Source organism: Pogona vitticeps, chromosome 9 (assembly GCF_051106095.1).
Source record: "Pogona vitticeps strain Pit_001003342236 chromosome 9, PviZW2.1, whole genome shotgun sequence".
NCBI lineage: Eukaryota > Metazoa > Chordata > Lepidosauria > Squamata > Agamidae > Pogona > Pogona vitticeps.
Window position 1 is genome coordinate 8,237,837 of NC_135791.1, and position 27,256 is coordinate 8,265,092.

The 27,256-nt window shown below is 40.1% G+C and overlaps 1 protein-coding gene across 1 annotated transcript; it reads left to right on the top strand.

Moving 5' to 3' along the window:
- The first annotated feature begins 2,293 nt into the window (after positions 1–2,293).
- Positions 2,294–26,930, top strand: YTHDF2 (YTH N6-methyladenosine RNA binding protein F2). Its single transcript, XM_020806915.3, has 5 exons — positions 2,294–2,566; positions 3,003–3,027; positions 4,713–4,792; positions 12,940–14,526; positions 26,053–26,930. Exons 1-5 carry the CDS (start codon positions 2,540–2,542, stop codon positions 26,074–26,076), a joined length of 1,743 nt encoding a protein of 580 aa, XP_020662574.1. The 5' UTR covers positions 2,294–2,539; the 3' UTR covers positions 26,077–26,930.
- The last annotated feature ends 326 nt before the right edge of the window (positions 26,931–27,256 follow it).

The window sequence follows — 27,256 nt, forward strand, 5'->3', positions numbered from 1 at the left end:
CTAAAAGACTCTTTCTTTAGTAAAACAAAATAAGTAAAACAGAAGCCTCAAAAGGTGATGGATGAAACCCTTATCATTTTTAAGACAGGAAAAATAAAAAGGGCAAAAAGTAGGGTAAGAATCTTAAATGCAAATTTTCAGTGACTATTATGTAGCAACAAAAATCAGTCCCAAGAAGAAAGAATGACAAAAGAGAAGCAGCAAAGTTGTCTTCTATATCTATAAGATTTAAGAAATCGAAGACTAAAGTTGAACATACTATAATGAGAAGACAAGACTTGATGAAGACGACAATGATGGGGAAAGTTGAAGGCAGCAGGAAAAGAGTAGGACCAAATATGAGAAGAATCGAATCAATAAAGAAAGCAATGTTTTCTTGAAGGCTTTCACGGCCGGGATCCAATGGTTGTTGTAGGCTTTTCAGGTTGTTTGGCTGTGTTCTGTTTGTGGGAAACTGTACACAAGAGTTCCTCCTCCAGTCCCCTGAAGATGCCGGCCGCAGAGACTGGCGAAATGTTAGGAAGAAAAACCCTCAGAACCCAGCCAAACAGCCCGAAAAACCCACAACAACCATTAGATCTCGGCCGTGAAAGCCTTCGCGAATACCTTGGCCTTGCGTTTGGAAGAGCTGAGTAGGTTTGCAAATGTCAGAACCTTTTGGAGGTTGTTAATTTATAGAGATGCAAGTTGGGCAGCATTAGGATAAAATTTGCCAGGACACTTTAAAAAGGTGTTGCTATAATGCGACGCTGGTATAGACTGAGTAGGTTTGGAGCATGTGATTGCTAAGCTAGAGCTTTAGGTGTTGGGAGCGGATGGGCGAAACATATCTTTTGAGTCTTGAAGCATTCGGATCCACCTTTTTAAAAAGCAACTAAAACTTTGTTGTTAGGTGCTGTCAAGTCAGAACCGACTCACAGCGACCCTAATGGGGTTCTCAAGGTAGGTAGGTGGTTTTAGCAGTTCCACTCCCCCAGTGAGCATCCATGGCTGAGCAGGAATTCGAACCCAGATCTCCTCTGAGTTCTAGTTATCCACGAACCACTCTGGGTCTTGAACCGAAACCCTTCCATTGCCTTTATTTTAGAGAAACAAGAAAGCAAAGATATTACTTTAATGTTACTGCGGGTGGCTTAAAAGTACAGTGGTTCCTCGCTTAACGAGTGCCTCGCTCAACGATGAATGATGGCCTTTGCTGGAAATTTTGCCGCCTCACCTAATGATGTTTCCTATGGGGGATTTTCGCATAACGATGTTTGGTCACTTAACGATGACAGTTTTAGGTCCCCTGTTTCGCTTAATGTTTTTTTCGACAGCCCTGTTTTCGCTATTTTAAAAATATTCTAAAATGTTTAAAACATATTTAAAATGCTTGGAGTCATTAGTGCACCTAATAAAACCTTCGTTAAAGTAATTTGGCTTCGTTCTGAGTCTTTTTGAATTTTTGCTGTTTTTTCACCATTGAAATATATTGAATAGGCTCCTATTGGAACGGATTAACCGATTTTCAATGCATTCCTATGGGAAATGGTGTTTCGCTTAACGATGTTTTCACATAACGATGTTTTTAATGAGACCAATTAACATCGTTATGCAAGGCACTTTTTAGCAGTTGGCTCTAAAACGGAAAGTTCTCGCTAGAAGCGCTTGTCTTTATACGTCAGCTGTTAAATTTAAAGGGGGTATACAATACAGTACAGTATGTCCCTTTAGGATACCCAATGTGGGTGTAGTAGTGGGTTCAAATCCCTGCTCAGCCATGGATGCTCCCTGGGGGAGTGGAACTGGCAAATCCACTCTTTAAATATCTCACTTACTTTTAAACCCCTATTAGTTCTGGCAACATGATACCTTTAACCTCTTCCCCGCTTCCCGCCGGGTCTCCCCGCCATTTCCCCCTCCCAACGCGGTTTCAACATCGGCGCTTCTTCTTCCCTCCGCCCCTTTTTCCAAGACCAGGAACATTTTTACCCACAATCCCACTCGCTCAATCCCCCCTCCCCTCCTTCTTGCCCGCCCGCCTTTCTCCTTCCTCCTCGCCTCTCGCGCCTGCTCACTGAGGCTGCGCGAGCGGGCTGCACGAGAACGCAAGTTCCCTCTTTTTGCCGCGTTGACTCCCTTCCCCCACTCCCTCACCCTCAAGCCCGCCTTGATTTTTCTCGCGAGCGCGCGTGCGCGGCCGGCGGCGGGGAACCATAGAGAGGGCCCTCCTTGTTGGCAAGAGCGCGCGGGGGGGGGGAAACAGAGCGTCGTGCCCAGAACGAGAGAGAGAGAGAGATAGAGAGGCGACGGCGGGAGGAGCCGCGGGCGGGGCGAGCCAGTCAGAGTCCGCCAGGAAGCCGAGAGAGAGCCGCGCGGTGTGTCTCCTGCTCCTCCTCCTCCTCCTCCTCGTTCCCCGGACAAAGCCTCCGCGGCCGCCGCCACTCGCCGCCCTCCCCCCCCTACACACACCTTGGCTGCCGCCTCCCTCGTCGTCTCCTCGCCGCCCTTCTCCTCACGAGCCAGCCTCGCCTCCCAAGCCCTCGACGAACGGAGAGCCATGTCGGCCAGCAGCCTCTTGGAGCAGGTACGGAAGGGAAGGGAAGGAAGGGGGTCGTCAAGCGGCTGGAGCGGGAAGGTTTGGGAGGGGCGCCATGCTGGGGAAAGAAGGCCCGGGCTTTGGGCCCTGAGGAGACGGGCGCGGAAAGGGAGCCGGGAGCCTTCCTCCTTCAGCGTCCCCTTCCCCGGCGAACCACCCCCGCCGCGGCCGCAGCCAAGTCGGGCCTTCCTCTGGGCCTCCGCCGGAGGGCCTGTCCTGAGGCGGCGGGGTTTGCCTGAGGGGGCCTGCTGGGAGCAGTTGGGACTCCTTCCCGCCCAGCCGACCCTCCCCCCCGCGCGCCCCCCGGTCTCCTTCCTTCCTTGGTCTCGGGCCTTTATTTTTCCTTCCCCTCATGATGACTTTTTGCTTTTCTCTTTTTTTCTCCCCCCCCCCCCTTCCCGCGTTGTGGCGGCGCCGCCTCCAGAGACCGAAGGGCCAAGGCACCAAAGGTGAGTAAGGAGGGGAAGGAAGGGAAGGAGGAGCGCGAGGGGTGGGTCGAAGACTCGCCGGGCCTGGGCGGTGTGGGGGGCGGCGGCGGCTGAGGCCCGAAACGGCCGTTTCAGCCTGGATGCCTGCATGCTTCTCCTAAAAAGGGGAGAGACTTTGGGGGGCCTTGTTTCCCGCCCCCCCACAACAACACACAGAACCACCACCCCCGTGTGTGTGTGCGCGTGTGCCTCCTGTGGCACTATTGTAGGAACTGTACACGTTTGCCGCATGGGCACGCATGCAATTCTTTTTTTGATTCAAAGCGAGCTAAACGTGGGAAGGAAGGAGCGCGTCTTTCTATAAGTGCTCTCTGCCTCCTGGTTAAAGTGTGGGAAGTCGTTTGTACCCTTAAAGCTTAAAAAAACGTGCGTTGTGTTGCACGTATGCACAGGAATCCCGAAATTGCCCAGTTAGTTTGACATGATGATACTGGTGAGTAACCTGTGCAAGAGGGAAAGTGTGGTTGTGCTAATAGGCCTTTTAATCTGGCAGAAGGAGAAGCCTAATGTTTTGGAATTACAGTTTACGGCTAATTGCAGAAGTGAGTCATTGTTAAAGCAGGGTGAAATAGATTTTAAAAGGCAACAGTTATAGTGGATTGAGGGAGTATTACATGGAGGTGTTTTTTTTTGAGAGCTAGCTAGCTAGCTAGACCATAAGGCTTTATGGGGGATGTAGTCCAAAACTTTTGTAGGATATTGGATTTTTTTTTTACCACTGCTCTGGATTAAAGAACAGATGGTTCTGTTAACTATTTTGAAATAAAATGGACAGTGAAACGGGGAAGGGAAAACAAGATTATTCACTTGTTTTCAGTGTTGTTGAAATCTCTCACTCTTTTTGGAGATGTTTTTGAAAAACAGTACACACATAGATTGTAGAATTATTTTATATATTCAAGCAATGAGAATGTGGAGGGTACCAAAATCTGTGCGTGATCCTCTATTTTCTCACCTTAAGGTATCTGACTAGTATTGAAGGGTTAAGTATTTAACGCAAAGCATTAACTCATTAAACTTAATACTAGTTGGAAGAGAGTATGGAGGTTGTCTATTCCAACCCTTTACTCAATGTAACATCTCTGTTAAATACTTTGGTTAAGTGGAGAGGCAAACTGTTCAGTGTTGTACAGGTGTTACTGCTAGAATGGTTTTCCTAATACTTAGCCAAAATTTGCTTTTCTACAATTGTAATTTATTCAGTTGTTTTCCTGTGCTTACTCCCATGATCTACATTAGACATTTCAGTGTAGCAGTTATGTCTCATTTTTGAGATTAAACCTTTGGTGGGAGCCAATGGAAGTTTCCCATGAAATATCTACTTAATCTGGTTAAGAGTTTAGTGCAGCACAGTGTTTTAAGAGATTTCTAGTGCGTTTTGCTAATGGCAGGACAAATATTTAAGGGCTTAATTTGCACTTCACCCATAATTTATTTTCATTGCCAAGAGCCATCACTGAAGTAGAAGAACACAAAGAAACATGAGTCTATTCTTTTACTCCTGAGAATTAATCACAAGTCCCATATATGACCAATTAGAGGACAAATCTTTTGAGAAAATGGACCCTCCTTGCATATTTTCTTAGAATTAAACTTTGTAGTTGTGTTGGTATTGAATAATCTATGTTTATACTTTTTGCCTTTAGTGCAAAATGGATCAGTACATCAGAAAGATGGATTAAATGATGATGATATTGAACCTTATTTGAGTCCTCAGGCCAGACCGGTGAGTGCTAGAAATTATACTGTACTTATTTTTTTTACTGATAGTATATCTGCTTCTTTTATCAGTTACTTTTCTGTCTGCATCTAATCCATTTCCTTGAAAATAAGACCTAACCTGAAAATAAGCCCTAGTATGATTTTTCAGGATGCTCATAATATAATCCCTACCCCCAAAATAAGCCCTAGTTTAGTGAAACCCCACCTTCCAGCATTGTGCAGCAACCAGAAGATGACATGAGTGTAAAATAAAACATCCCTGGAAAATAAGCCCTAGTATTTTTTGGAGCAAAAAATAATACTATAAGACCCTGTCTTATTTTTGGGGGAACATGGTATCTTTCAGGATTTTTTGTGCCTTGATATCTTACATTTGGCTCACTGAATGAATTGGCATACCTACCTATTTTCTGTAAATGTTTACACAACTTATCAGTAAATATGCAGTTTATTTAACTGGAACCACTTGGTAACTATAGATCATTAGCTGAATTTGTCTGATGTTTTTGATTGCTTTTTATTTTCTTTGGTATGTGCTGTTGTTTCCAATAGTTAATGACCACTCTCTGCTACAACAGAATTTAAGTTTTTTATAATTATGATGAATAAAATATTTAGTTACACTGTATCAGTTAAAGTTGGTATAAGAAGAGGTAATAAAAGGTGGCTAAAGTGCAGCCCACCAGTTGGAGTAGGCTTACATCTGCCAGCATTTCTCACTAGTGATTGTGTTGGCTAGGGTGGCGAAAGCTGCAGTCCAACAAAATCTGGATGGTTGCACTTAAGTTCATCTACTGTTATATATTTATTTAGAAATAAGTATTCCTGATTTTATGAGGCTGAATTGAAGTAAATGTATAATTATAGTAATAACACTTTGCAGTACCTGGCTTAGAATCTTAGCCCAGTTCTAATCAGATGCACATATATTTTATTGAGTGGGGATGGGCAACTGTTGCCCTCCAGATGCTTTGTGAGTGTGACTCCTATAATCAGTTACTGTTGGTTGTGCTACTTAGAGTTGATGGAGTTGCGGGACAAAAACATCTGAAAGTTTGCGCCTCGTGGCGCAGTGGTTAAAACGCTGTACTGCAGCTAAAACTGCTCACGACCTGGGGTTCAAATCCCAGGTAGCCGGCTCAAGGTTGACTCAGCCTTCCATCCTTCCGAGGTCGGTAAAATGAGTACCCAGCTTGCTGGGGGGGCAATGTGTAGCCTGTATAATTAAAAATTGTAAACCGCCCGGAGAGTGCTTGTAGCGCTATGGGGCGGTATATAAGTCCAATAAATAAATAAATAAATAATACAGTTTGGGAATTTCTTCTCTTAACAAGATGATTTAATACTAGTGGATTGCATTTAGAGCATTTTTAACTTATACTTCTGTTAAACAGTTATTTACTTCTTGTGTAACTATTTGTTGGGGAAGGAAGAACTTAAGCCTCCCAGTTTGGAGAACTAAACCATGTTTTTAAATCCTAATGTAAGTTTAATGTTAGCTACTCAAACAGACATAACAGTTTTTTTTCTACTTCTGGAAGATGCTTCAGTTCAATCTCCGAAAATTTGCTGGAAGAGAATTATGTCAGTGTGCAACAGTTTCCAATAATATTGCTGCATGTCATAGCGGATGTTGGTCCTTGATCCTCAGAATTCTGTAAAAATCTGAATGAAATTAACATTTCTCAATCTGTAAAAACATATTGAATTGTTTCCAGAAGACCATAGCAAGCACGTGTGTATTCTGTAGAATTCCATAGTGTTTCCAACCTCCAACAGTTTCTCAACAGTCATACTTTGTGGTAGCGAGGCTCCAAAATCATGAAGAACTAAATACAGTTTTGAATTTGGAAGCTGTGGAAGCAGTCTTTTCAGATTTTAACTTTATGATAAATGTTCTTGACACTGAAGCACCAGTTGTATCCACAGATCAAAGGACATTGCCTTCACGTGAACCAGAGTAACTGAGTACAGATCATACACCATATTCTCTGGTGTTCCTGTTCCTGAAAGCACTCATAAAATCATTTTTATTGGCTTCGCCTCTATTAGCTTTACCAGCATCCAATTCCCTGCTTATCCTGCTTGTCAAGTAAAACGGACTGCAGGACTTGTATCTAATGAAGAGGAAAGCGGGATGTTGACAACATGCTTATGGTACTTCATGCTAGGTTTTCACTTGTTCCTGCATAACAGCTTTGTGTATGTACTAGTTAGCAAGAAGATTGTGGCTTCCAGTGACATCTCATGTAGAATACAGGCGGGTGCTGAGAGAATTGTTTAAAACTTCCCTTTAGAAGTTGTTTGTGAGGGAACATTGGTGCTTCTTAAGTAGATGTGTACATATCTGATGGTGTTAGAAGTTGTGATAATCAAACTGTTAGTAGTTTTCAAGATTACTGAAAGTTGCTCGGCTCTTTCAAAACAAAAAGCCTTGAAATTGTTTGGTTTGCTTTATTTGATTGTCCATACACAAAGATCTTGGGTAGAATGATTATCTATAGAGTGAAGATTGGCCCAATCTGAGCTTGGAAACGTTGCATTTTTGGACTTCAAGTTTCAGAATCATTCTACCAGAATGGTTCCTGGCCAGACTGGCAAGGGGGTTCTGAGAGCTGCAGTCCAAAGAAGTAACTTTTCCAAGCCTTAGAATAGAGCCACTCAGTGTGTTCTCAAGGCAGTTATATTGCTGCAGACCGCTAATGATCTTTGTTTTGACTTGAACTTAACAGTTCTGATTTTTTGCCATCTGATCTGATCTCCAGTTTCCTCTTGAACAGACATTGAAAACCAAGCTATTACTCGGTTTCTTGTCTGTTTATTAATAGTCTTGAGTTTGTAGGTCCTATTTTTTTATTTTATTTATACCCTGCCCATCTAGACCAAAGTCTACTCTGCAGCTGAGCCTGGATAACAAGAAAAAAAAGGCAAAACACATACAAGCTGTGCACCTGAAAATATTAATTTTGGTCTGCATTGAAGCCTGTAAAACTATTTTATGTATAAAATAAATATTAATATCATCTTAGTTGAATTTATCTTATTTACCTTTATGTATACTAGCAACTCAGGTTGTTAACTGACATTAGATGAGAAGGATTGTTCTGCTGCCATGGAATTTAACAGTACTAAGAGTGGAATCTTATTTTTACACTTGCTGACATCATTATTTTTTTTAACCAGTGGGTTCTTTGTAGATCAGGAAGATTTGTGCTGTTAAAGCATGAGTAAGAATATTTTGAAGTAGTGATTGGTCAAAATAATCGGTGTTTTCACTAGATCATTGATAGAGTGTCAAGATCTGTGCTGCATTCTCAGTCCATCCCAGTCCCTGTGAGCTCTGGAATAGATCTGATTCTGTCGGCCAGGTATCTTAACTGATCCATTTCTAAATCTGTTGAAGACAGGGACGCATACTTGCTTCTTGTCATTGGCATCTTCCTTTCTCTGGATTCCATCTTTAATTAACTTTGATTAAATTTTCAATTTTTGTGGTTTCTGTTTCCAGTTGTGCACTTAATTTCTCTATTTGTTGACAGTGAGAGGAGAGTTCTGGTAGCTGTTTACACTGTTAAAGCAGGTATTCCTGTGGAAGCTGTTTGGTTCTTTGTGACTTTGAAATATGTTTTCTGGTGGAAAAGCTTCCAAAAGTAGCATCTTATGGAATGAATATTTAATATGATCCCTGCTAGACAGTAGATAACAGGGTTGTACAAGTTTGTCCCTTGAAAGGCTGTTGCATGACTAAACATGACAGTTATTAATCTAATCAAGTTGATTCTCTAACCTATCTTCTTTGTGACCAGTTTCTCAATAAAACTATATTTGGCTCTAACTTAATTATTATCAAAATACAAAACCTCTGGTAAGTCTGCTATGTCCTGTGTATCCAAAAAGTTGTGAAATCAGGCGCAAGCTATGCAGGGAGTAAGAATGTGTGTAGATGCTGCCAAATGCATCGTTTGTTCTTTTGTCTCTTGGTAATACTAATTTGAAAGATGATAAATGACACAAAACCACTTCAGTAGTTGATACAAAATCATATTTAGTTGTTGCTGTGCCCAAGTGATACCTAATTGTGACCTGCAGCAGGAATGGAGAAACTGAGCACTCTTGTATCATGCATTGTGTTTAACAAAATGTTGATAAGGGAGTTGATTTCCCCAAACCATCTATTCCTTGTAACATTTTGTTTGAGCCTGGGGTATACCAGTATACTTTGTTAAAGAAGCCAGAAGCTGAAAGTCCACATTTTTTATTGAGCAACAGCTACTGCAGTACAATACACAGGATTAGATGATTAGTGAGACTCTTTCAGAGGGTTATTGTATGGTTGTGTGAAAGTGAACTTCAGCATTCTTCAAGTCTTAATTCAGTGGTTCTCAACCTTGGGTAACCCAAGTGCTCTTGGACTGCAACTTCCAGAAACCCTGGTCAGCACAGCTGGTGATGAAGACCCCTGGGAATTGCAGTCCAAGAATACCTGGGTTACACAAGGTTGTACCCTCTTTCCCTGAAAATAAGACCTAACCTGAAAATAAGCCCTAGTATGATTTTTCAGGATGCTTGTAATATAAGTCCAACCCCCAAAATAAGCCCTAGTTAAGTGAAACCCCGCCCTCCGCCACTGTGCAGCAACCAGAAGATTACATTACTGTATTTAAATAAATGTAGATTGTTTTACAAGAAAAAATAAAACATCCCATGAAAATAAGCCCTAATGTATTTTGGGAGTAAAAATTAATATAAGACCCTGTCTTATTTTTGGGGAAACAGGGTACAGTATATATGCCTATGTAAAGGCATGAGATAGATTGTAAAGGTGTTTTAAGAATAAGATAGGCCCCAAAACAGCTGCCAATGAAGCTCTATAGCGCAAAGATATCTTTGACATCTTGAACTCATGACTCTAACCTTTCACATTCTGCTTGCCAAATGGTGTAGGTCTATAACATGCCCCCCCCCATGTTCTCTCTAAAGTGCAGTTTGGGCATGTAGAGCTGTCAGTACCATGCAGTGGCAGCTGGAGTCTATGCCTATTTACTTAGGAGTTTTGAATGAAACCCTGCACGCAGGCGGGCAAGACTCCTGCACAGAGGGAATGTTCCCCCAACATCAAAATGCAGACCCCTAGCACCCACCATTCCAAAACTGATTGAAAAAGTCCCATTGTCCCCACTAGGGGATGTGGGAGGCAATTTAGTCATGCTCTGAGAGGCCCTGCATTTTTTAAAAAAGTATTGGCTGTTCCAGGAGGCTTTTAATTGAAATAATTGATGATGGCAATTTTAATTGTATTTTAATAGTATTTTAATCATTTTATATTTTATTGTATTGAATTTTAATTATTGTAAGCCGCCCAGAGACTTTTGGGTAGAGTGGGCGGCATATAAATTAAATAATTAAATAATTAAATAAATAAATAAATAAATAAATAAATAAATAAATAAATAAATAAATAAATAAATAGAGGTCACATGGGTGGGATTCAATTTTTTAAATCCACATTTTTTCCGAGGAAATGTTTGGAGATTAGGATCACAGGAACAGGTCCAGATATAGGCCTGTATAGCTCCCAGACCTCTGGACAGTACTCACCCTGATCTATAAGGAGTCTGTCCCCTCACATGAGTTAGTGATCTAAGAATACTGGCCTGCCATTGATAATTTTGTGTACATACAAGGGAGATACTCAGTTGGAGTTTCTGAACAGTATTTGCTGGCTCATGAAGCATAGCCCTGTTGTAATGTCCACAGTGTTTTAATTTACATCAATTCAGTCTGTGTCCCATCTATTCATGTAACTTCCTGCTCTCCCGGAGCCCCCTAGGTAACTTACGAAGGCTGCTATTTCCTTAAAATTATGGGTTGAGTGTTACAGCACAGGATGCCTAGCATGACTGGCATCTTATTTTAAACAGCTTTAAAAATAGAGAATTATTGAACACTTTTTTATTTCTGGTAAGCAAGAGCTACATAGCTTATTGCTATTCCTATTTCATCAAGAGGAGTAAGGAAGTTTTAAAGTGGTAGTGATTCTTCTGGCCAAATAAGGCAGAGATGTTGCTGAAATGTTTTCCTAAGAAGGAATTTTTCTTCATGTGTTTGAACAATATGCATTGAATAACTTTCATCAGTGCAGCAGAGTAGGTTATGTGGGACAAATTACCTTACCTAAGGATGGATAAAGATCAATGATTTATTGAAATCAAATTGGTTTCAATTATGATTTCAATTTTAAAAATAGATTTTTAAAATTTTGAATAATCAAAAAACCTGATTCTTGTATTAAATTGTGGTTTAAATCAAATCCATCCTGCGATATTTGTCACTACAGTGACAATTAAGGTGTTCTGCTTTGGAGTGGTAGAATATGCATATACAAAGTGAAAAAAAATTCAACAGAAATTTTAAGGGATTATTTGAAAACGGGGCACAGTTGTCTCCAGATGTGTGCAGTTACATAGGAGCTGTCCAGCTTCCACTTGCTTCAGTATAGCTTGTACAGAGGGAGTTCTGAATCTCTGTATAATTCAATCCAACGTTTTGATAGAAAATACAAAAAAGGCATTAAACCATTATCTAATGGTAACAAAGGGCAAGGATTAAAGTTTATCTCTAAAGGTTCAGAATATGTGTGAGATGAGATACGTTTTCTGTAGTATCAACCTATAACTTCAGATTTGTTACCAACTAAAGGAGAGAAGAGGCAATGTTTTATCAATAATGCCAGGTATTTTCAGAAGTGTCTGACAGATTTTAATATTATGAAGTGCCAGTGCAAATTTGGGTCAAGCCTTAACTTTCTGTTTCAGTATTAACATGTAGTCTCTAGCCTTTTTGTTGCTGGCATGTGGTCCTCACTTTTCTATGTGTTGCCCTGGAGCCCGTATTCTGTGGGCCACAACAGAAATTACCCACTCTTCTTAATCCTATTTTAATAATTTTTATAGTCATTAGGCATATGCATTTGGCTTTTCACCTCTTTTCCATTCTGGAGTTCGAGATACCCAAATTGTGCTCACTTAAAGGACGGCTGAAAGATACATGATTCAGGATAGATTAAGCCAGTGGTTCCCAATCATGGGTAACCCAGGTTGTTCCTGCACTGCAACTACCAGAAGCTTTTACCACCAGCTGTGCTAGCCAGGGTTTCTGGAAGTTGCAGTCCAGGAACACCTGGGTTACCCAAGGTTGGTAACCAGTGGAATAAGCTTAGGCATGGTTTCCTATTGGAAAAAGAATCCGCTTCCAGTGGTTGCTTTGAGCCAGCCCAGCCCTTCTCTGAGTGATCATAGTTTAGGTCTCTGTTTGGCAGGTGGGACTTTGAGAATGGAGAGTTCTGGGTTTTAGAATTAAAACCAAACCAAATACCCATGCCTGTAAGCCATATCTGTCAATGGAACATATTGCTATCGTTGAAAACTTGCTTTATTTTGAACACAGATATCTTTGTAGCAGTTGAACAAGAATTACTCACAGTATACCAAAATGTTATGTAGATATTTAGTTGGGCAATTGCCTTATTACATAAAAGTACTTGTAACAAACTGAACATGAATTATTTAAATTGGGTCCCCATGCATGCACCAAAGTTCAAGGTATTTAAAGATATAATCTAGTCATATAATTGCTGAAACATGTTTTACATTAAGCAATCAGTTCATGGATGTTTATATTCAGTGTGCAAAGGGACATAGGTGGCAGTACTTTTTGGATGCTGTTGCTTAGATGTGGGCAAGCCTTTGACACATAATTTGTAGGCAACTACTTGGTCCATTTATAAATACACAACTACAGTATTTAAAATGGCATTAGCCCTTTTGTTGGAGTGGAAAGTAGATCTAATACTGATCTACCTATGTATACCATCACACCTTGGTAAAATATTGTATCGATTAAAAAGTGCAACCCCTACCCTTTAGGAGCAAGTGAGTGTTTATGCGCTAAAGGGACATTTTGTTAATTTCTTTTGAAGTTTGGATAACATGTGAAATTTAATGGGATAGAATATCCTTTTTGATAGCAACAGATTTCAGTCAGTAGTTTTGCCATGGAAGAATTATTTCTGTTGGAGATATGTGAAGAAAATCAGCCTACTTTACATACTCCATTATTAAATCTTACTCAGTTCTTGTTTATCTATTCCAGAGCAATGCATACACTGCAATGTCTGATTCCTACTTGCCGAATTACTACAGTCCATCCATTGGATTCTCCTACTCTTTGGGTGAAGCTGCTTGGTCTACTGGAGGTGATCCACCTATGCCCTACTTAACGTCTTATGGACAACTAAGCAATGGAGAACCTCACTTTCTCCCAGATGCCATGTTTGGACAGCCAGGGGCTCTTGGCAGTACACCATTTCTTGGACAGCATGGCTTTAACTTTTTTCCAAGTGGGATTGACTTCTCAGCTTGGGGCAATAACAGTTCTCAGGGGCAATCAACTCAAAGTTCTGGATACAGTAGTAGCTATGCTTATGCACCAAGTTCATTGGGTGGAGCCATGATTGATGGACAGTCTGCTTTTGCCAGTGAAACCCTGAATAAGGCACCTGGCATGAATACCATAGATCAGGGGATGGCAGCATTGAAGCTAGGTAGCACTGATGTAGCGAGTAATGTCCCAAAAGTTGTTGGCTCTGCTGTTGGCAGTGGGTCCATTGCCAGCAATATTGTAGCTTCTAACAGTCTGCCTCCAGCTACCATTGCTCCTCCAAAACCAGCATCCTGGGCTGATATTGCCAGCAAACCTGCAAAACAACAGCCCAAGCTGAAGACTAAGAATGGCATTGCAGGATCAAGTCTTCCACCGCCACCTATAAAACATAACATGGACATTGGAACTTGGGATAATAAAGGGCCAGTGGCAAAGAACCCTTCCCAGGCTTTAGTTCAGAATATTGGCCAACCTCCAACCCAAATATCTCCCCAACCAGTTGGTCAGCAGATGAGCAATAGCCCACCAGCTGTGCAGTCATCAGCAGGACAACAGCCACAGCCTCTGCCACCTCCACCCCCCCAACCAACTCAGCTGCCAGTACCGCAACAAGCAGCTCAGCCTGCACGCTGGGTTGCGCCTCGTAACCGTGGCAGTGGCTTTGGCCAAAATGGAGTAGATGGTAGTGCAGTTGGGCAGACACAAACCACTTCTGGACCTGCTCCTTCAGAACCACACCCAGTCTTGGAGAAGCTGAGATCTATCAACAACTATAATCCTAAGGATTTTGACTGGAATCCTAAACATGGTCGGGTTTTCATCATCAAGAGTTACTCTGAGGATGATATTCACCGTTCTATTAAATACAACATCTGGTGCAGTACAGAGCATGGTAATAAGAGACTGGATGCTGCTTACCGCTCCATGAATGGTAAAGGTCCTGTTTACTTACTGTTCAGTGTCAATGGCAGTGGTCATTTCTGTGGAGTTGCAGAAATGAAATCAGCTGTGGACTACAACACATGTGCAGGTGTGTGGTCCCAGGACAAATGGAAGGGACGCTTTGATGTCAGGTGGATTTTTGTGAAGGACGTTCCTAATAGCCAACTGCGGCACATTCGCCTAGAGAACAATGAGAATAAACCGGTGACCAACTCCAGGGACACTCAGGAGGTGCCTCTGGAAAAGGCTAAGCAGGTGCTGAAAATCATTGCTACTTACAAGCATACCACTTCCATCTTTGATGACTTCTCACACTATGAGAAACGCCAAGAGGAGGAGGAAAATGTGAAAAAGGTAACTTGATGCACAAAGGAACAATGGGGAGTTAGATGAGATTGTACAGGATAGAATTGACCATGAATACCAGTCCATATATATGTTTAAAGGATATTTTATTGCTACTGACTATTTGTTTGTATTTAGATACCTATGACCATCTGGCTCAAGAAATAAAATCAGTATGCCACCTTTGAAGTCTGTATAGAAAATAGTCTTGCTTTCTGAGTTGCGGAAGAAAAATAATAAATGGCATAAATGACTGCAAAGTAGAGGCATAAGCCAGGATCCAAAGAGCTATTTTGGATATGGCCAAAAGCATTAATTAAATTTGTTTTAAATAATTTCTTTGGATCATGCCACTTACTTTCAGTGAAACCTACCTCTTCTTCAAAGGAGGTACTGTGTGGCATGGGAGCTGGATGTTTTGAGAAACACAAATCAAAATTTTCCTTGAGTTTGGAGCTAGCTGCATCTTCTTTGTATCAAAACTACTTAGACTTGGTTAGCATATTTTAATATTTCATCAGGTTGGCTACAAGAGACAAGTATTTCTTGCTTTTTGATGGATTGATTTTGAATGTACTTAATATTCTGGTCTCATTTCTATTTGTGAAATTTTAATTTGTCATGATTAATTTGTTCCACTGATTTCAATATGATTCCACTGGTTACCAACCTTGGGTAACCCAGGTGCTTAGTCAAGATCTACCGTAGTTGAAGTAAATGTGGGTTGTCAGACGTTGGTGTCTGAGAACTGCTTCCATTCTGTGTTGCTTTATATTGGGCTTTAGGATTCTCTTATTAAATGACACATGGGAAAGCTGAATATGCATGAGCATATATAGATAGCAAACTGCTTTTAAAACCATGGTGAATGTTGTCTTTGGACTGAAAATATGACGCCACTATGATTTTTATATCAATCTCTTGTAAGGCACCTTTGTTGCCAAAACACAGTTAAGTAGAACAGCAAAGGTAATATGGAAAGACTATGTCTTGGAGTTGGTGAAGCCATATGTAGAAATAGCAAATGATGCAGATAGAAGTGGAAGAAAATCACAAACATACTGTTTTGGAGCAGTAGATGATTTGGGGGTACACTTACACTAAAATGGCAATGCTTTGTTAAAGAGAGCAAATGTGGTGTAGTGCATGGCGTGTCAGGTAGAACTCAGGAATAGAGATGGGCACAAACAGTACCACGAACCGGAAGAACCAAGGAATTGAGCTGATTCATGGTTGAGTTTGCAACCCAGTTGAAGCAAAATGAAGTGCTGAACTTTTTTTTCCCATCCAGTGCTTTATATTGCTTCAGCAAAGCAGATGCCTTCCTTCCCATTGCTCCCATCACCTCCCTAACTGGTCTTGCCACTGTTGCCACCATCCTCAGAGAAAGTGGCCCAGCTTCTCTTCCAGGAGTCTGGCCCACTGCCTCTGCACATGCACCCACCACCCAGCTCATCAGGGGAATCAGCTGGGAGTCCTGCACATATGCAGAGGCAGCACCTGGGCTCTTTGGTGGGAAGCTGGTAGCTGCCTCTGCTCATGTGTCCACCTCCCAGCTGTTCTGGGTGGACATCAGGGGGTCAGTTGCATGCATGCCAGTAACCAGGCTCCTTCCAGGGAAGCTGCATTGCTGCCTCTACCCCTTTCCTAGGTGTGATGGCTGCAACAGGAGCAGGCAGACCCTAGCACTATCAGGAGCAAACAAAAAACCAGAAAACCACCATTTTCCAGTCCCATGCCCATCTCTGCTCAGGAAACTTGCGATCAAATTATGTACTGTTCAGCCAGGGAAAAGCTCACATAAGGGCTGTAGTGATAAGCCCCCAGAACTCAAATCTCACATCCCTCAACATTTCTGCTAGTATTATCATGAGTAAGAAGTAGCACATAACAACTAACATTTTATTAGTATTCAGATAGTGTTAACAAGCTGGTGTGTTTGTTGATAGTATGCTTTTAATTTTAAAAATCTGGGAGCTTTTCTTCATTTTTGAATCAGTGAATCTGCAAATGAACAAATAAAAACAATGTCATTTGTGTATGTAGAGTATTGTTAAGCAAAGTGTTTTTATTACAAACAGTAGCTTGATATTCAGGCTACTACAGACAGAAGTTCTGCTTTGTAGAGTTTGTGAAAGAAAATGGCTTTATTTGTATTGTCTAATGTTCCACACATCTCTTTGAAAGCAACATAAGATTTTAACCTGATTTTAAACAGATTGAGACATGAGTATTTGCCATCTCATAGGGTTTCATCAGTAAGCAGGAGCTGGCTTTAGTTTTGCTGCCTGGTGTTGTTTAATAATGTTTGTATCATGTGGCATTATATAGACAAGAACCAGTATTATGTATCACAGTCTTTTATGTCTGCACTTTGCTATTGGGTAAGTACTCCCGTATGCACAGTGATAAAATACTGGTAATTTTAAATATGAAGGCATTTTTAAACGAAACAGCTTTTGTGTCAGATCTGTTTCTAACATCCTTTTGTTTGCACAGTTGCAGCAAGATGTTTAGTCTGCAACCTTACTCCTTGAAGCTTCAGCATTTCAGTTTGGTTGATATATAGCTTGTTTTTTTTTAAAGGAATAATTGTTTCATTAATTTGTGGTGCACTTCTTACTGTTCTAAGTCTTCCTAGGACCATTCTAAGAGTTTGCGCTTTCAAAGACAACGCTTACACTTCTAAATGTATTGCAATAATTGGTGAAACCTATCAACACTTATATCAGGCAAAAACAAAAGGGGGAAAAAGACAAACATTGTACAGCTTAAAGATTGCTACATGTTTTTTTTTTTTATCAAATCCACTTCCTCAGACAGAAGAGTATGGTTACATGGCAGATTTTTATACATGGCACCACAATAAACAGTGGTTGGTGCTGTCTTCTTATTTTCTATAATAATTTTAATTTAGATACAAGCAAAATTTGTTGTTGTTTAGTCATTAAGTCGTGTCCGACTCTTCGTGACCCCATGGACCAGAGCATGCCAGACCCTCCTGTCTTCCACTGCCTCCCGGAGTTCTGTCAATTTCATGTTGGTTGCTTCGCAGACACTGTCCAGCCATCTCGTCCTCTGTCGTCTCCTTCTCCACTTGCCATCACACTTTCCTAACATGAGGGTCTTTTCCAGGGAGTCTTCTCTTCTCATGAGATGGTCAAAGTATTAGAGCCTCAGCTTCAGGATCTGTCCTTCCAGTGAGCACTCGGGGTTGATTTCCTTCAGAATGGGTAGGTTTGATCTCTTTGCAGTCCAGGGGACTCTCAAGAGTCTCTTCCAGCACCACAATTCAAAGGCATCAATCCTTCAGCAGTAAGCCTTTTTTATGGTCCAGCTCTCACTTCCATACATCGCTGTTGGAAAAACCATAGCTTTCACTATGCGGACCTTTTTTTTGGCAAAGTGATGTCTCTGCTTTTTAAGATGCTGTCTAGGTTTGTCATTGCTTTCCTCCGAAGAAGCCGGTGTCTTAATTTTTTGGCTGCTGTCACCATCTGCAGTGATCATGGAGCCTGAGAAGATAAAATCTATCACTGCCTTCATAACTTCCCCTCCTATTTGCCAGGAGGTGATGGGACCAGTGGCCATGAACCTGGGTTTTTTGATGTTGAGCTTCAGGCCATTTTTTCCCCTTTCCTCTTTCACTCTCATTAAGAGGTTCTTTATTTCCTCCTCACTTTCTGCCATCAGAGTGGTATCATCTGCATATCTGAGGTTGTTGATACTTCTTCCGGCAATCATAATTCCGGCTTGGGATTCCTCCAGTCCGGCCTTTTGCATGAGGTATTCTGCATATAAGTTAAATAAGTAGGGGGACAATATACAGCCTTGTCGTATTCCTTTCCCAATTTTGTACCAATCAGTTGTTCCATATCCAGTTCTAACTGTTGCTTCCTGTCCCAAATATAGGTTTCTCAGGAGATAGATAAGGTGGTCAGGCACTCCCATTTCTTTAAGGACTTGCTATAGTTTGCTGTGGAAGAAGCTGATGATCAGAGCCTCAATCAGCTCCAGGTCTTGTTTTTGCTGACTGTATAGAGCTTCTCCATGTTTGGCTGCAGAGAACATAATCAATCTGATTTCGGTATTGCCCATCTGGTGATGGCCATGTGTAGAGTCACCTCTTGTGTTGTTGGAAAAGAGTGTGTGTGATGCCCAGCTTGTTCTCTTGACAAAACTCTATTAGCCTTTGCCCTGCTTCATTTTGAACTCCAAGGCCAAACACACCTGCTGTTCCTTTTATCTCTTGACTCCCTCATCTTTCTTTGGTGTCAGTTCTAGAAGATGTTGTAAGTCTTCATAGAATTGGTCAATTTCAGCCTCTTCAGCATTGGTGGTTGGTGCATAAACTTGGCTACTGTGATGGTGAAAGGTCTACCTTGGATTCGTATTGACATCATTATTATTTTTGAGATTGTATCCCAGTACAGCTTTTCCCACTTTTTTGTTGACTATGAGGGCTACTCCATTTCTTCTATGGGATTCTTGCCCACAATTGTAGATATTATAATCATCTGAACTGAATTCGCCCCTTCCTGTCCATTTTAGTTCACTGATGCCCAGGATGTCAATGTTTCTTCTTTCTATTTCCTGTTTGACCACATCCAGCTTACCAAGGTTCATAGATCTTACATTCCAGGTTCCTATGCAGTATTTTTCTTTGCAGCATCGGACTTTCTTTTTACTTCCAGGCGTGTCCTCAGCTAAGCGTCCTTTTGGCTTTGGCCCAATCACTTCATTAGCTCTGGAGCTACAGTACTTGTCCTTCCTCAGTAGCATGTTGGGTGCCTTCCGACCTGAGGGACTCATCTTCCAGCATCATAACTTTTAGCCTTTTGTTTCTGTCCTTGGAGTTTTCTTGGCAAAGATCCTGGAGTGGCTTGCCAGTTCCTGCTCCAGGTGGACCACATTTAGTCAGAACTCTCCACTATGACTTGTCCGTCTTGGGTGTCCCTGCACGGCATAGCCCATAGCTTCTCTGAATTAATCAAGTCCTTTCACCATGACAAGGCTGAAATCTGTGAAGGGGCGAATCTAGATAAGTGAGGTAAAAATGGAACAAATAAATAAATAAAATAAATAAATAAATCATGTTTGACTTTGAACAGGAAAGCTGTCTGTAGGAATGAAGAAAAATCTGAAAACAAAAGTAACTGGTTTTTTAAACTTTAGTAATTTTAATGTATGTATTTCTAGTTCTATACTGCCTCATTAGTATTAGCATTTTCTGGGCAGTTCACAATGTACAATTAAAAAAATATCCTAAAATACCTTGTAATAAATACAGTGAAATACAGCAAATCCTGTCACTACCTAAACAATTCCTTTAAATAGAAATACACGACTTAAAACCTATTTCAGTCTCTCAGGACAGTATTTACACTAATAGAAGGCAGTTTTATATAATTTTGTATTAATTAGCTTCCTAAAAACAAGAGAGGGGTGACACTTGGTGAATCTCTGTAGGAAGCTTATTCTCAAGCAAAGGGGCCACAACCGAGTGTTAAAATTCATAATATCAAAAACTGCAAGGAGTGTATGGGACAGGTAGCTATTGTGAGTGAGTGATGTTCTGCTAAATATCAAGGTTGTAAGCCTATAAAGCCCTTAATGGCTATGATCAGCACCTTAAGCATGGAAACTAACATGGAGCCAATGTACATGTGCCAAGACTGGGGAAATGCGTTCATCTCTTCTGGTATCTATAATCAGTCTGGCTGTTGCCCTCTAGAGCCTCGTGGTGCAATGGTTAAATTGCTGTACTGCAGCCAAAACCAGGTAGCAGCTCAAGGTTGACTCAGCCTTCTATCCTTCCGAGGTTGGTAAAATGAGTACCCAGCTTACTGTGGAGGCAATTTGTAGCCTGCATAATTAACTTGTAAACTGCCCAGAGAGTACTTGAAGCACTATGGGGTGGTATATAAGCAGCACACTTTGCTTTGCTCTACCATTGTGCAGCAACCAGAAGAAGATGACATGACTGTATTTGAATAAATGTAGATTGTTGTACATGAAAAAAAAATCCCCTGAAAATAAGCCCTAATTCTTTTATCTAGTCTCAGTCTCTGTTCAGCTTCATAGAGGACGTTGGATTCAAGGATTATGAGATGCAATTCATGTGTGTTAGCCAGGTTTTTTTATTATTATTCATATTTATGGATGTACATGATTTCTGCATGTGTACCATTAAACATAGGTCTCCAGATGACTTTTTTGGGAGGGTTGTTTTCATCTTGTATATAAATTGGGAAATGTGCATTGAATGGTGAGCAGAAAATAAATGTTTCTTAGTATCTGCTTTGAATCTTTAATAACAATTATGTCTTGGCAGGACTGTTCCTATTTACTACAATAGTTTCAGGGTTTTCTGGGTATAAACTGTGTAGCCAGATGTGCCATCTCATTGAGCTATATGTTTAACTGATCAGAAATGTGTACATATTGAGCATCCCCAGTCCTGTTGGAATTGAAGCATCCAGAATGTAGTCTCAATTTTTTAAACTGAAATGAAGTCTTAGAATGGATTGATTAAATACAGTAAAGGAGGGACATTGGTCTCAAATGAACTGTGATGAGCAAGCTTGTTATGTAATGCAGGAAGGTTTATTAGTTAAGTATCATTTGGTAATGGTAATTGTCAAGTTTCACTTTTGACTAGAGCAGGTTTAGAAAGGAACTGATTGCTATGAAGGGGAACATACCTCAGAACAGAGGTTTAAAAGCATTCGAAGTGTTAAAAACAGTATTTCTGCAATCTACAGATGTAATTTATTTTTGTCAATTTATGAACAATCTTAATACATTTGCCACTGTGATTTACCTGGCATAAAACTACAGTAGTGATAGAATAAAATGCATGTGATTAGGTACAGTTTAAGAACAGTTTAGGTATAGCAATTGCAGGAAAAAGAGTAAAAGCATGACCTAAATCATAAATGATTTGTGGAATAGATTGTGTTTGGGTTGCCTCCAAATAGATGGTAAAAAAGAATGCTGGACCTATTAAGAAAATGTATTCCTCATTTTTGAAATTAATGGAAAGCCTATGTTTCTAGTAGTAACTAAATTTTGTTCCTGTAAAGGTGGAGTACAGAACTCTGTTGGACTAATGGGAAGGTTATACAGTACCTAAGGGCTTTGAAGATGAAACCAGTATTTTGAGTCTCAAATTAAAAATGAATTTAGATGTTTCAGGAGAAGTGTGGTACCTTTTTGCTATTAAGCATTTCTAGACAAGTTCACAGTGTTATTTTATCCTAGATAAACTTTGCTTAGACTTTGAAGCAGCCCCATACAGAGTGACCTGGAGAGTTTCTGACAAAAGGAGAATTTATATTGTTGTGACTGCCTTGTGGTGCAGTGGGTAAAATGTAGTATTGCAGCCAAAACTCTGCTCAGGGTCAGCATGTAGCCCAGGGGTGGGCAATTAATTTCTATAGGGGGGCCACATGAAAAATCTGAACTGTGTTCAGGGGCCGAACCAACTTTACTTAAAAATAAAATGAAACAGTGATGTTATGATTGTTTTTATTTTAAACTTGTTAATCTTCACAAATACTAAAGAGGTTTTTTTGCGGTATGTTAAAGATAAGCAACTGATCAACTTTAGACAAAAAGCTATAAATGGTTTTGATGTTCAAAACTGTCCGCGGGCCAGACAGGAGCTGCTTGCGGGCTGTATGTGGCCCCCGGGCCACACTTTGCCCAGGTATGATGTAGCCTGTATAATTTTTAAGAATATATAAGACACCTCAAGAGTGCTTTAAGCACTATGAGGCAATGTATAAGCAGTACACCTTTTTGATTAGAACACTGGCAATTCTATGCGATAGTGTTATCTTCACATATTGCGTATGTGGGATCATGAGCCATTGATATCAACCACTTCTGTTAAACTTTGCCTGTGTACATTCTCATATTTATTTTGTTGTGTGGTTGCTTCTTTTGTTTTTGTATTTTTCATGTACCATTCCTTTCACTTTGCAGGAAAAGGGGCTGTTTTTTTGGCTTCTCATTTATGTTTGCCCATTTGTGTTTTCTGGCACTCCAGAAGCCCTAAAAACCCTTTAGAACAATTCCAAAGAAGAAGAAGGCAAAGCAACAGAGAATCAGTCTACTTTAAAAGCAGGCAACATCTGACTGACTGATCTAGTTAAAATATTTTTACACTGCCTTTCTCCTTAAAAAGGACCTAAGGTGGCTTACATCAGTAAAATATAATTTTTAAAAGCTAAAAATAATTATACAAATATAAAAAAGGATCAGCAGTTACCATACTAAAACAGTAAACAAAATTAACACCAGAAGCACATTCAAAGCAGTAAGGCACAACAATCCATTAAAAAACTTCTGTCAGACAGGCAGTCACTAAGGGAAAGCCTTCCTTACATTATGTAAGAAAGAAAGAAATATCATTAGAACAACAAGAGAGAAACATCTCATTGTGGCCAACCAAAAACAATCGCCGACACAGCACAGTGGCACAGGAATAAAGTTCATTCCCCTTCCAGACATCCTGACGAGTTGCCTTGAGTCCCATTGCTGGGAGGAAAGTGACATAGAAATGCAACAAACAAGTAAATGAAACAATCCCCCAAAGAACCCACCAAAATATACCGCATTTCTCCCCACTTTTCTAACCCAAAATTAAGAAATCTAAGAGGGGCTTAGCAAGTGTAGGGGGAAAGGGATCAAAGCACTGCAGGATCACTTTGATCCCTGCTTCCCCCCCACACTTGTTTTTTCTCTCCTCAGCTTACTTCCATGTATAAGATGACCCTCAATTTTTAGTCTAAAGATTTTAGACAAAAGTTATAGTCTTATACATGGACAAATACGGTACATCTTTACAGGGTGCATTTGATTTGAATCAAGTTGATTTAAATCACTAGTCATTAAGACTTGATTTAAACATGTTTTTTAAATGTAAAAACTCATTCTTATTGGTAGTTATAATCTCTAATATTTGCAACCATATGAAGATTTTGTATTTAGAATAACAACCTGTTAGATTAGTAGAATAGCTATGTCAGAACAGATATTTAGTTTAATAGGTTAGTCGCTCATATTTGAAGAACTGCTTAAATTGTTTTATTTAGCTAAAATAATAACATAAATACTAAAATAATAGTATTCATATTCTTGTATTTGCTTAAAAAACAGTGTGCTCATTGTACATAGATTTGCAAAAAAAACAACGGGATTAAGGTCTTTTCCTGAACTTTGCTTATTTTATATATTTTTTACTGTGAAAAAGTTCATATTATCTCAGTTTGCATTAATTGGTAAATTAGTTCTATCAAAAATGCAAATATTGTATGAATATACTGCTTCGTGCTACATAACTAAGTTCTGTTTCATACCAAATAAATGTTGAACTACATATCCAAGATTATTTGAGCCTTCTAGCTTAGCAGAGTTCAAAACTTCTGGCTGTCAACAAGCGCCACAGTGTACTATGCATGACAATTGGTGTCTGCATTTAAAGGGGAAAATACGTTTTGTTAACGTGTGCTAATTGAAGGTTTTGGACTAGCCAGAAATCCGATGAATATATGCTATATGAGTGCCTTAAAAGATTATTGTATTACTATGTTGTACAAGGATGCAGCATAATGTAGCATAGCAAAAGGAAGCATGTAGATGCTGGGGAGCTCCCTAGGTCGAGCTGGGTGTAATTTTTAAAGCAAGGTGATGCTAGGGGTGCTGGTCCTTCCTCCTACATCAGAAACGTTACCATGACTGAAGGGTCTTTATATCCTAGCCTCTCTGCGTTGAAACTGGCAAGACGGGATGGAAAAGAATACCCAGTTTACCCCTTCAGGGTGGCACAAACTGGTACTTTGCCCAGTAAACATTTTAGCTCTTGTAGCAATAGGTTCGTATATCCAGAATGCAATGTGCAGTTTCTTTCTGTGCTTGTGGCTCCTACTTAGTTGGTGACAAAGTGTTCATGAAATAGCAGGGATACTGTCAGGTCTCCGGATCTGAATCTTTGTTACCAAGAGCAGAGTCCTAAGTCAGAATCCCTATTAAAAACCAAGCTCTTTTCCCCAGAAAAAAGGGAGGGGTGGGTGGGTTCCGAGTCATAAGTTGAGTCCAAGTCATGGGGCGGGGGACTGACTCAAGTCACCAATGTGACTTAAGTTCAGATTGAAAGCGAGTCCTGCAACTCAAGTCCCCATCCCTGTGAAAGAGTGTATCAATGTATTTCATACATGAAATTTCCTGTTCAGTGGCCAGAGTCCTGTTTATGTTGGCATTACATAAAGTTACACCAGGATAAATATGTTGGGTGTTGAGGCTGACAACAAGAAATTGTGCAATTGGTTGCATGTTTCTGGCGTGACCAATAGTGCAACTATCATGTCTGCAACCTCAAGTTGTGCATGCGTATTTGCACAATAGGATTTTGACCCATGCCTGAAGTTAGATAGCTGTCATAGTGGAAGGGGAGATGAATGAAGTATGTACATCTCTCATTAGGGTGTTGTACAACCATACAATTTCCGTAAAAAATGCATTGATTAGTTGATAGTTGTTGTACAAGTTAATAATTGTACCAAGTAGAACATAATAATGTGCTTCCCTCACCCATATGCGTACATATCAAAAAAGTGGACGTTATGATAACTTCTTATAGCTGTATTGAACTCCTACTACATTTCTTACATTTATGGTCATGTGAAGATTGAGAGGAAAAGAAATTACAATTATATAGTTCAGTATATTCAAGTCCACAATTTTCTTAGTAGAATATTGAATATGGAGGGAGAAGGAGATTCAAATGAAAGTTTTTCTCAGTGGTGGCTGGTTTTATGTAGAATGGCTAAAGTCCTGTTGAACAGTGTAGTAAATTTCACAGGTATGGACCCATTAAATGGATCTTCAGAGAATCAACTTTTCTAAGTTCTGTTGATTCAAATGGCATACTTGTTTGTGACTTATTGTGCTGATGTGAGTTGTAATAAGAGTAGACCCATTTGAATTAATGGAACAAACAGCAGCGATTACTCATCAAATTCCCATTGATTCAATGGGCCTACTCTAGTGTGATTTGCTACAGTATGCAGCAGGATTTTGGCGGTTATATGTTTTGACTGTTAAAAATATACAAAGAAGCAAGTGTTCATTAGCTTAATATGCATACCCTGTTTCCCTGAAAATAAGACCTAATCTAAAAATAAGCCCTAGTATGATTTTTCAGGATGCTTGTAATATAAGCCCTACCCCCCCAAATAAGCCCCAGTTAAGTGAAAACCCGCCCTCCACCATTGTGCAGCAACCAGAAGATGACATCACTGTACTGCATTTGAATAAATGTAGATTGTTGTACATGAAAAAAATAAAACATCCTCTGAAAATAAGCCCTAATGCGTTCTTTGGAGCAAAAATTAATTTAAGACCCTGTCTTATTTTCGGGGAAACGCGGTATAAGGAATGGCTTTCATTGTATGTTCTTGATGTGATTAATGCTGAAAATAATATGTTAAATTGTTATATTAACTACATTATTTTTCCTCTTTTCTGTAGGAACGCCAAGGGCGTGTCAAGTAAAGGGCCCACCTACAGAGACTGCAGTAGAAATGTTACATCTTGGGTATCATTCAGCAAGAAAAAGAAAAATACACCAGAGAGAATTGGGACTTATTTCACTGACTTTATACAAACTCTTAAAAACTTACAGTTCAAAAGTGTATTGCAATTTCACAAGAGACATAGGACTTAAAAAAAAACCCTTCTAGATAGAGTAGAGGTAAAAACTGTCCTCTTTCTTTTGGCTTTGGTTGTGATTTCAGAGCATATGCTTTGTTTTTGTTTTTTGTCTTTTTACTATGTTATCGGATTTTAAAGTCCGCAAGTGGCATATGCCTTTTTTTCTCTAATTTTTAAACCTGCAGCTTCCCTGGTTTCCTGGCCTCTGAATCCCTCTTCCCCCTGGGTTTTTTGACATTTGCACTTGGAAACACCCAGTTATGACTTTCTTTTTGGACATCCTCCATGGAAAGTAGAATGGATACATTTCCCCCATGGATTAAAAGAGGAATTTTATGAAGAATTTGAGGGGTTTTATGCCTAGAAGATCTGAATGGAATTTGTCTACAAGGTCGTGTCTGAGGGGTAGTTCATTTCCTCTCACAAAAGTCAAATGCAAAGAGTCCTAAGAAATGTTCTGTTCTTTTGCATTATATGGATTACAGATTAAGTCTGGCTTGATTTGATTTGAAGGCTGAGAACAGTGGTAAAAACTTGTTTGTTTACAGGGAAATTAATTTTGGAAAAAAAAAAATTGTAAACCGTGTAGTGAATGTTTCTTCAGTTTTCTTGTTAAGCCAATGAGGAATGGGCGCTGCCTTTCTTTCACCATTAATCACTTCTCAGTAATAAACGTGAGATCCTGTTGAGCATCATTTTGTGACCTCTTAGTTTTTATAGCATGTAAGCTGCTGCTTCAGACTTGTATATAGCAATGAGGAGGCTGCATATGAATAATAAATTTAGGCATAGCAATCTATAATAGGTTCATGGGCTAGTAACGATTCTACCTGTGCCCTCATAATTGCTGATCTTGGTATCAAAAAGTGGCAATAACTGGGCTTTCATTTCTCTACATACTGTATACGCCTGGTAATTGTAATCACAGACATGGCCTATTCTGCAGTAGTGGTCTCAATGCTAAGGACTGGATTTGCTTATACGGCGAGGCATTCCTGTTCACATGATGAGCTTCTCATTT

Coding starts and splice junctions, on each gene's coding strand:
- YTHDF2 (XM_020806915.3), top strand. CDS start 2,540: ATGTCGGCCAGCAGCCTCTTGGAGCAG. Junction 2,567..3,002: donor CCAGCAGCCTCTTGGAGCAG/GTACGGAAGGGA, acceptor CGCCGCCTCCAG/AGACCGAAGGGCCAAGGCAC. Junction 4,793..12,939: donor TGAGTCCTCAGGCCAGACCG/GTGAGTGCTAGA, acceptor TATCTATTCCAG/AGCAATGCATACACTGCAAT.